The sequence below is a fragment of the Helobdella robusta genome (assembly GCF_000326865.2).
Source record: "Helobdella robusta unplaced genomic scaffold HELROscaffold_10, whole genome shotgun sequence".
Taxonomy (NCBI): Eukaryota; Metazoa; Annelida; class Clitellata; order Rhynchobdellida; family Glossiphoniidae; genus Helobdella; species Helobdella robusta.
Genome location: NW_008703571.1, coordinates 2,650,616 through 2,662,241, shown reverse-complemented (window position 1 = coordinate 2,662,241; position 11,626 = coordinate 2,650,616). Strand labels below are relative to the sequence as shown.

General features: G+C 34.9%; 2 protein-coding genes across 2 annotated transcripts in view; both read left to right on the top strand.

The window, feature by feature from the left end:
• Window positions 1-378: 378 nt before the first annotated feature.
• On the top strand, window positions 379-2,859 carry HELRODRAFT_166723 (hypothetical protein; the record flags this gene model as incomplete). The annotated part of the gene is made up of 1 exon (XM_009011946.1): window positions 379-2,859. One exon carries the CDS (start codon window positions 379-381, stop codon window positions 2,857-2,859), a length of 2,481 nt encoding a protein of 826 aa, XP_009010194.1.
• A 6,636-nt stretch (window positions 2,860-9,495) lies between these two features.
• The window catches only part of HELRODRAFT_166721 (hypothetical protein), a gene marked incomplete at both ends in the record, with an annotated part of 3,585 nt that continues 1,454 nt past the window's right edge, over window positions 9,496-11,626 (top strand). Inside the window, 2 exons of the mRNA XM_009011945.1 lie at window positions 9,496-9,657; window positions 10,157-11,581. Of these exons, the coding sequence (XP_009010193.1) occupies window positions 9,496-9,657; window positions 10,157-11,581 (1,587 nt within the window). The remainder of the gene's footprint in view (window positions 9,658-10,156; window positions 11,582-11,626) is intronic.

The following is an 11,626-nucleotide window of genomic DNA, read 5'->3' as shown; positions in this document are numbered from 1 at the left end:
AAGAATAGAATGTAGCAAGTTTATGAATTAGTGAAGATAATGTTACATGTTCTTTCATGCATCATCATAGAAGCAATTATTTTTAATTCATGATATTATAATGCAACAATGTTTTCATGAAAAAATTGTAGCTTGACATATTTACTAGGATGTAATATGATGAAAGGAAACGTGCTGCATACAGTACCTGCTGTTATTAATTGCATTTCATTTATTCAAAACTTGAAAAAGTTCATTTCAAACATCTGCATACGCACACGAGTGCTAGCAAACATTATATAGACATGTGATTTGTACGGTAATCTAGTTTTTTATTTATTAACGTTAATATATTTTAAAATTACAGGTGAATAAAGAGCAACCAAGCATCTATCACACATGGCTTATATCGAACGTGAAATTGTGATTCATGAACCATCTGATTATAACTCCAATTGGTCTTCTAGTTACGCTTACGATGATCCGTTAGAAAGGTTGGACAGAGCTAAATTAGATAGAGGTGATTTCTACAGAAAAATGGAAAGCAATACAACCAGAAACCTTCATGTACTGGATTCCCCCTTAAGAGCTATATCTCCTGTTCGGCATTTGGATACATTAGTCGATGAACCCGTTAAAAAGAGTATATCTGATGGCGGTCCCTCTGTTGATTCTTTACCCAGAGTTCCAGAGCCTCATACAAGTTGGCGCTTCTACACGTCGTATGACAATGGAGAATGGAAGAGACACATGGTGCCGGTTTATCATTCAGAAGAAGATGTCTTGAACACAAGTTCAACGTTAGGAGTTCGAGCGAGCATAAGAACTGATAGTGAAAGTAACGTTCACACATCAGAAGCTCTATCTCCGTCTTTCGGGTTGGACTCGAGTATGAGACGCATGAGAATCGGTCGACCGTCAGTTTATGAGACGTTACAAAATCGCAGAAGGAGGTACAGTGAAGGAATCAAAAGACTCCAAGGACCCCGGTCGCCTGACGCCATATTGAATTCAGTTAGTTACATGACTCCCGATGAAATAAAGCGACGGTACGACGTCAAAGATTACGTGCCTCGTAGAAAAACAGAGTATGGTGAACGAGTTATATACCCTAGGATTCTATCGAGTTCATCCACTGAAACCGAACCGAAGCTGTTGACATCATCAAATATTCGTAACGATTTCGAAGAAGTAACAAGAACCATTCATCCGTCGTATTCAACAGACTCAAACTCCAGTTACGAGACAGTACAAGAAAAAAAACCACTTCCTCCACCAGTAATAGACTATGGTTATCAAGAAAAAGTAATCGTTCCCACCAAATATAAAAATCCTAGTGGACTTATCTCTCCCCCTCCTCAACATGCCAAAACCATTTTGGACCTCCTTGATGATCCAATAAACACATCGTCTCCGAGAACATTGTCGCCAAGAAGAGTTGTTCATGACAGGCACGTTGAGCCCAGCCATTTGTACAATGTCCATCATGTTTCCGGCTATGATCATTCACCCAATTACAACACAGAGGTCATCAGGACTGTTGACTTCAATAGCGACAACAACTTCGAAAGAAGAAGCAGAGTGGATAACCAGCCAGTGAGTTACCAGCCAATCATCAGACCGAGAGAGAGCAATGCAACCAAAGAGCGAGAAGTTGTTGTAGTTGTGAACAACTCTCAAGATGACCATCAACAACAAAATTGTCAGCAACATCGTTATCAGCAACATAATCAACCGCAAATTCAACAACAGCAAAATCAAACTAACATTCAGCAACAACAATATTTATACCAACAGCAAAATCCGCAGCAACAGCGAATGCAGCATCAGCAGAAAACTTCAACGTCAATAACACATGACAACAAGCAGCAGCAGCAACAACAACAACATCAACTTTCATCATTTGCATCAAAGCAATCAACAACCTCAGTTAGTCCTTCTCGGGCTGAAGAACTTGCTGCCCATGTTAGAAGCGGTACAATGAATGTCATGCAGCAGATGCAGTCGCAGATGTTTGAAGAGATGAAAAATAAATGTCCCGAGGCAGCAGACGCCATGGCCACTTTGTTATCAGGAGGTGATAAAGAGTCTACAATGGAAAAAAAGGAGGCCTTTGCTGAACAGGTAAGTCTGTGGCAGGGTGGCAAGCCAGTTGAAGAGAAGTTAGTTCAAGAAACCAGATACAAATCTAACGATCCAATATCCGGACCTCAAGATTATGTCGAGAGATCCACTACAACAAGAGACAATGATAGTGGATTTCAAACTGTTATGTCTTCTCCGTTTGTTCCCAGGCAAACAGCCCAACACCGTCATCAATATAAGCACCATCCCGAGCAACATCTACAAATAACCAGCAATCGACTTGTTTCTGACTACCAACCAAGTTCTGTTTTTTATACTCCAGATCATCCCCTGGACAGAAGAATTGACAACGCGGGCATGCCGGCTGGCTTCCTCAATGACGGCAGCAACAGGCAAACGTACCAAAATGTATCTCAACAAAATGTGAACAAGCAAATTAATTTTGAATATGCTCCCGAGAGAAAAACTGAGACTGGCGATAAGATTATTATACCTACGAAATACCGCAAAAATGAACCAAAACCAGCAGCTGCTCATAGAGATTATGAGGACGGATTCACTAACTACATTGCAGTCTGCCAACCGTACGAGCCCCACAAATTCAGTAATAATGATGGTTACACTGAAGGTAGTGCCGCTTCAAGTTATCAACTCTCGTCATCAAACAACCGTCTGAATCATGCGCAGACCATTCCCCAGAGTTCAAATTTCAGTTCAACAGCATTTCGTACGACAAGCAGACAGACGGGCGAGCCTCAGGTTTACGCTACAAAAGTAGCCGTGCAATTCGATTGAGTTATTATAGTTTTATGATTATTATAAACATTACACGATGAAAAGTTACTATCAGACTGAATGTTGTACAATTTGGGATTATTTTATACTGCTAAATGAAATCGTAAGTCCCATGTTAACCATTCAAATTGGACATTTACTAATATGTATAATGAAATACTTTTGATCTATCTTTCGTTTCAACTGTTGAATAAAAATTATTAAATTTATAATAAAAATTATATTTTCTGCAAATGCAAAAACGCTTTTTGTATTAAACTTTTTCATTCATTATTTTTCGTTAACCGTTAAGATGATTATCTAATTAAATGTGACGATGTGAGTTTGTTATAAAGAGCAGCTTAATTATTGTTTTTCAAAACAAACCAGTTATCTAACATATACCATTTCTATCATTTACTAAACACCTAACAAGTAACGCTCTGATTGATAATAATCATTATTCAACGCAATAGTAACACTAATTTATTCCTTACCGATGACAGCTTTTATATTCTTGGTTAATATTACGATGAATCATTTTAATTAAATAAAATTTTTCTAAATGTTTAGAAATGAAAAGTTATTAAAAATAATGATTGCTTCATTTTTTTCCTCCTTCTGTGAATCATCATCGTCTTCGTCATCTCTATCATCATCGTCTTTGTCATCTCCATCGTCATCACCGAGAACTTCGTCACCACCAAGTGTCACCATCATCATTATTATCATTACTTTCGTCGTCATCTTCATCATTGTTGAAATGATAATAATTGTTTTGCACTATGCTAATCATTACACCGATTTTATGTTTTCATTCATTCACCCATATTCATTCATTCATCCATTTATTTATTCATTCATTTATTCATTCATTCTTTTATTTATTCGTTTATTTATTTATTACTTCATTCGTTTATTTATTCGTTTAATTATTAATTAATTAATTCATTTATTTATTCGTTCGTTTGTTCGTCCTATTATTTACCCACCTATTTATTTTCTTAACTACACATACAGTTACAAATAAATGTGCATATATTTTTCATTCAACGGTAGCCGTCTTAGTTCAATTTTTGTTAACATTTTTTCGTTCACTTTCAATTGAATTTTACATTTTACTTTTTAACAAATTTTTCAATTTTTTCTTTCAGTAGCTGACCTTTTTTTGTTATTTAATAAAAAAATATTTCAGTTGGATATATTATACTTATAATTTATTCTTTTGTTTGTTAATAATTTTGAAAGTTAGGGTGATTCACTAGAAAAATTTCATGAGTTCACAGAAATTCAATGCATTTATCATTTCAACTGATTTGTAAAATTCCCAATTTCAACTTTATTCAATTATTCATCAAGGCCTTTCTTGGATTTGGTGTAAATTATTATTCGTAAATTAATTTATTCTAAATTATGCATGCAGACCATTTCTCTCTCTCTCCTCTCTCCCTCTCTCTTTTTCTCTCTATCTGTCTATCTATATCTACCTATATTTCTGATCGATGTGTCATATTTCACTTAAATTGTTTCTCATTTGAGAAAGGTTTAAATATTAATTCTGGAATTAATGCATTTTTTTCTATTTATATTTTAACAATAAATATAAAAACAAAAACGTCTATTTCGTTCAGTTCAATCGTAACTTCTACAAAAACTCTCAAAAAGTTATTGAAAGAACTTTTTTTTACCAACGAAAATTGAATAAATTAATCTTACAAATGTAATTAAATTTCAAAAAATTGTTCATCTCGAAACAAGTTACTAATCTAAGAGATACAAACAGTAAAATGAACTAAACATTCAACAGACATACATACATACATACATACATACATACATACATACATACATACATACATACATACATACATACATACATACATACATACATACATACATACATACATACATACATACATACATACATACATACATACATACATATAATGTTATTATTATATAACATATCATACAATTTGAACATTGAGAAAAATGAACCACGTACGGAGTGACAAACACAATTGTTTATTGTCAGCGGTGACGTTGTAATTGTAGTTACATCCTGTCGACAAACCATCGGTAGTCTGGCTGGCTTTCGTGCCTTCAAACATTATTCGAAGGAATGGCAGTGAATGAATGTTAGTGATGTTGAATGAAGAATGTTAGTGGGGTAAGTTTGCATAAGAAGGAAAATTTTTGAGATTAGACTTGAAGAAAAAAAAACAATGTGAGATGTGTATGCGATTAATCTTTCAACTAACAACATCTCAGCATTAAAGCCGTTAACTTATTTTACGATGCAAATTATTTGGGCTGTGACTAATTTCCGAGGTTAGAAAGAAAAACAAACAGCGAATCAATGTAAAGAAGAAAAATAATAATTTCAATATTTAAATTAAATAATGGGAACAATAGAATCAGCCACATGTGCAACAAAAACTGAAACATGATGAGACTATAAAAAAGTGATTTATAAGTTTATTAGGATCGTCTTATTTTGATAACAGTGAATAAGTACGTCTTGCTGCGAAACTAGCAAATACATTTTATAGAACTTTCTTATGCGAGATAACTATTCCAAAACCAACAAAATATGAATGAAATTTAAGAATTAATAAAACGAGCGTAAGCCAACCTGTATCTGATGATGTTGATGATGATGGTCGTGATGAGGACAGTTACCAGGAAGATGGTCATCGAGATGAAAATGCACACGTGCAATCGGTGCGGAGAGGACCACCTCAAATATTCTTCAGTTATAAATTTTTTAAAATTTAAATCTCAAAACTGTTTCCAATATTTCATCGTTCAAATGTTTAGAACCTAACATTTACTCCTAATCAAATTATATTGATTCCATATCGTTAAAAAAAACATAAGAAATGTAATTGTTTAATTAATCCTATTTAGCGTGCTCAAAAATTTGTAAAAATTCATCCGGGCGTAATTTATCTTAATGTTTTCATTGCAGTGCCAACCAAACAAATTATAATCAGGGCTTAAAAACTTCACTGATCAATGTAATGAAGACGTTAAATAATTTTTAACACACACATACCAACAACCTCACACACAACTCCAAACAGCGTTACAATGTTGTAACCGATATTGCATTGTACTCCGATCGGGCTCGGCATATACACACTCATACAAGCATGCCAACACTCCCAGTATCTCACAGACTACACACACACACACACACACACACACACACACACACACACACACACACACACACACACACACACACACACTGCAAACACAGACTGTTGTTGCATTGCACTCCAGTCCATCCATGCCTGCACACGTCCATGGGACACCTCCCCGTATGCACCTTGCAAGGAAACACGGCACAGAAACAGCCGTACTCACACTCCGGACCGAACTGGCCAAACCTGCAAACTTGACGGGTGGGTGGGGCAGCAATATGAAATTTTGAAAAATATAACTTGTTCAAATGTGAAAAAGTTCTGCAAAAACTAAACATTAAATTAGAAAGTATTATTTATGTTAATTAGTTTTTGTAGGAAATTAAAACTGCACAATTTTTCATGCAAATGGAGTAAACAAACAAAAAAAGTGTATATTTTTAAAGCAAGGTGTAGAAGCAACTGTTTGGAATTTTTTTTAGATAAAAACATCCTATGGTTAATTATCATGATCTGATGTTTATATACATGAGGGTTATCTAATGTTTCAATGAATGAACAAACTAACAAATGAATGAATGAATGAATGAAGAAGAAAAAAAAGATTTATGTAACTCACTTACTCACTCGTCCACTTATTCACTCACTCACTCATTCACTCACCTGGATATAAGGAGTAATATTCACTGCCACCACACCTCAGCTGATCGTTATCCCCGCAGGATTCATCGCAATTCCTCTGACCAACTGCTCCGTGTCTTCCATACGTGTTACCACACAGACACAACCTTCCTTTCTAGCACGTGCGTGTATGTGTGTGTGTGACCGTGTATGTTTAAAAATATGCGTGCGTGCGTGTGTGAGTGGGTGTGTGTTTGTGTGCATAAATATGCATGCGCGTTTTGTGTGCATGTTTTATGTAAACGTGCATGTTGTATAAATGTTTTGAACTGTGTTTTTTTTAATGTTTTTGCTCATAGATGTTAACATATACAGCGTTAGAATGGGCCTTTATGTGCATAGGTATAATTAGGCATAAGTGTTCAACAATAGGTGTACAAGTAAGTACTCGTTGAATGCAAGTGCTTCTGATATGGTATCAAATTGGGTTAACAACTATCCATACTAATGAATCTTACAAAGAAAATAATGAATAAACAAGTCAATAAAGGAATATTAGACATAAATCGGTCTTTTTAAAAATGCCGCAGTACAATTTTTCATCCATCAACACGGAAACGATGACGAGTAACATTTTCTTGACCATCAGGTATCATTCACGTAAAAATTAAAAGATAATCAACAAAAATGATTAGAAAAATAAATGAATCAATGTGTGAACATTTGAGTGAACAACAAACAAGTGAACAAACGATAAACCAGTTACTGACCATGGCACCAGCGTACGTGAACTTTCGTTTCCTGCATACTTCCCTACATGCCTGCAGTGACATGGGCTTGATCATTACCTCCAAGTAACCATTCAGATCAGACATCTGTTAAGGAAGCGTCACGAGATAGTTGATGATTTGAAAAAAAGAAGTATTCACTGTTATTTTTATCATCCTTTCTCACCATTATCTTTTTCTCACTTACACTTACTCTCTCTCTCTCTCTCTCTCTCTCTCTCTCTCTCTCTCTTTCTCTCTGGCGTTTTTTTCTTTTTTTCATTCATTTACCCATGCAGCACATGCACATAAACATGCATGTTGGCATGTGAACATTCACTTGAATGCATATTTGCAGACATTCCTCTTCCAAGTTTTGTTTACACATCTCAGTTTTGTTTTTTGGGATCACTTCATTTCGCTTTCCTAGCAAAAGATTGCGTGCAAACATGCATACACAACTGTTAGGTAAGGGCATACAACGAAATATAAACATACGGAAAACATTTGAATAGAAGTATGGCCTGCATACATTTGGTGTTATTAGTATTAATTATTATCCTTCTTTTCTTTCTTATTATTATACTTTTTATTCTTTTTTAATTAATGTTGTTTGAACTAAGTGAAACAAACTTCTAAATGGTGCGTTGTTTCTTTAAAACATCCCATGTTAATATCCATCTCTTCTACATAATCCTGAATTTCAATACAATTCAACAATTAACAATTTTCTTCAAAAATATTCACCAACAGCAGACACACTTACACACACACACACTCACACATACACACACGCACGCACACACACGCAGACAATCATCCAACCAACCTACAAACCTGAACAACCGGCCTCTGAAATATATACTGTTGCACTGCATCGACAACCAGTTGGATGTACGAGTGGAATAGGGTTCGATCTTCGTTGAAATTGACGCCCAACAATGTTGGCCTTATGACGCCAACTGACTTTTTAGCGACCTCCAACATCATTCTGATGAAAAGATTTCAGTCATTTAATGTTTCAAATGTTTCGAATCATTAGTACCTAATATTAAATAACATTTGTACTTTCAAATTAAGAAAATTTATTAAAAAATTTTTGAATTCGAATAAAGTCAAAATATTAATATGAATTAAATATTAGACAAGTAAATAATAAGTTGACTGGATGACGAATATCATCTATTAAGACGGTGTCAATCCTAAAATCATTAACCTTAAAAATAACGTTCAGAGTATATTTATTTGCACATTTAAATTTATGGCAATAAACTTTGAAGTTGTTGGCCAAAAGATGAAAAAATGTATCTACATAATTTCCCAAAAAATAAATTAGTGAAAATTGAGAGAATGGGTCTCACAGTTTCTTCTCGTTCTCGAGGACTTCCTTTCTCTTGGCCTCATTTGATGGGTTCAGAGTTATTGTCAGATTGGCTAGTTTAAAATGTCATCATCATTGTCATGGTCGTTGTTGTTGCCATCATTTTATTATCATATTGGATATCATCAGTGTCATCATCATCCTCATCATCAACAAAAATATCGTCGTTGTCTGAGTTGAAATAACAAAACATAACATCGTCACAAATATATTTATTTAAAATCTCTAAAAAACAGTATCATCAACAACATCAACTCGGGCATTCACTAAAGATGCCAGCATCAAATTACACATCATCTCATCACATCACTGCCATCATCTCATCTCATCACATCTTACGTCATCGAAAGCCACACCAGCCCACCCACACACAGCAATGAACTAGACAGTAGAGCCCTGCGCGGTTTGCGGTTTAAACCGCAAAAACCGCACCGCAACCGCGGTTTTTTGCGGTTGCGGTGCAAAATCATGCGGTTTTACGCAGTTGCCGTTTTGAAATATGCGGTTTTTCCGCGGCGCGGTTTTTTTTATCAAAATCGCGGTGACCGCAAAAATTTTGTTAAATATTTTTGTTCGTCCATAACATTTTAAAAATTGCATTATCATTGTAATAATTTTATATATTAAAATCTTAATATCTTTGGAAGCCGTTGAAGCAACCATTTTCTTTATCCTGTTTACTTTGAAAGAAGTAGTTATTTTATTTACGGCGTGGTTAATTATCGATTATTTTATAAAAATGTCCGAGGTAAAAAATGTTGAAGTTGATCCACAGGTAGATGTAGTTGATAAAGAATTTTTGATTAAATTGATGCTGTCCAAAAGCAAAGACGTTTCTTTAAAAGCTCAAGTTTCCTATTTTCTGTTCAGCATCCCAGTTTCGAGTGTTTCGTCAGAAAGGGTAGGATCATCTCTCAATTACACTAGACAACAAATTTTAACTTTGTGTCTGCTACTTGAGCAAAATTATATTATCCATATAGAGTTTTTGATGCTGATTTCAAATATGTAATCAGAATTTTTGTAGCACATACAGTTTTTTAGTTATTTGTTTTTTTTATTTTTTTAAAATTTTGCTGTATTTAATGTTCAATTTCAAGTTTTTCATACCAAATTTAAATATCTAAATGTTTTTCTTTGTTCTATTTTATTATCTTTGTCTTTTATTCTTTGAATCTATTTTGTTTCCCTTAAATTTTATTAGTCATCTCTTCTTTTTATTCTTTTTTTGTTCAATTTTGTTATATAAATACACTATTCCAGAACTATATTATAAATATACAATTCTAAATTAATTTTAAATTTATCCAGTGATAAAAATGAAGAAATCTAACCGTAGTTGTTTGAATGAACCAGACAATTTTTGTTATATTTGTGGGCAATTTACACCTCGTGATCAGCGAAAAAATTTGTCAAACAGAATAAAGATTGCCTACTACCATTACTTTGGAGTAAAGGTGGCGGATCAAGAAAGAACCTGGGCTCCACATATTTGCTGCAGTGTTTGCTACGTAGGTCTCACTCAATGGTTAAATGGGAAAAGAAAGCAAATACCTTTTGCCATTCCAATGATATGGCGTGAGCCAAGAGATCACCATTCAGACTGCTACTTTTGCATGACAAATATACAAGGACATTCTAAAAAAACCAAAGCATCAATTGTGTACCCTAACTGTTCATCTGCAATAAAACCAGTTCCCCACAGTGTTGAATATCCTGTTCCAACTCCTCCTACAGACACTGTTCTTTATAGCGAAGAAGAACAAAGTGGTGATGAAAAGGTTGATGTTGAATACAAACCAGATTACGACAAAGATAAACCTCACATGATCACGCAGGGAGAACTTAGTGATCTGGTAAGGGACCTTGGGTTAACTAAAAATAAAGCAGAACTCCTGGGGTCTAGATTACAGCAATGGAATTTACTGGACAGAGGAACTAAAATATCCCATTTTCGTGACCGGCACACCGAATTTGCAAAATTTTACAACAAAGAAGACAATATATGTTACTGTGTAGACATTGCTGGATTAATGACAAAATTGGATGATGAGTATGATCCTGTAGATTGGCGTCTGTTTATTGATTCTAGTAAAGTCAGTCTAAAAGCAGTTCTGCTACATAACGGAAATGTTAAACCATCCATTCCTGTAGCCCATGCAGTGGTTATGAAAGAAACATATGAATCTATGAAGACACTTCTTAAAGTTATAAAGTACACTGATCACAACTGGGATATCAGTGGGGATCTCAAAGTTGTTGCTCTTCTTCTTGGGATGCAATTGGGGTACACGAAACACATGTGCTTTTTGTGTCTGTGGAACAGCCGTGATGATGCAAATCACTATCTCGTCAAAGACTGGCCTGCGAGAATTGATCCGGTACCTGGACAATTTAACATTCTTCACGAATCGTTGGTGAATCCTGATAAAATCTTCCTTCCTCCTCTTCATATCAAATTAGGAATATTTAAAAACTTTGTCAAGGCGCTACCTACTGATTCGAAAGGATTTATTTATCTTAAAGATAAATTCAAAACCACTCTCACAAACGCAAAGATAGCTGCAGGAGTTTTTACTGGACCACAGATACGTGAAGTTATTCGTGACCCAAATTTCAAATTACAACTAGAGCCTGTGGAGTTGCTGGCTTGGGAAGCGTTTGTGGCACTGGTTCAGAATTTTTTAGGAAACCACAGATCAGAAGACTATGTGAACTTGGTAGAAAACTTCATAATGGCATACCAAAACATGGGTTGTAGAATGTCCCTAAAAATCCATTTCCTCCATTCCCACCTTAGCTTCTTTCCTACCAATTTAGGAGCTGTCAGTGATGAACAGGGAGAAAGATTCCATCAAGAATCTCTGTTA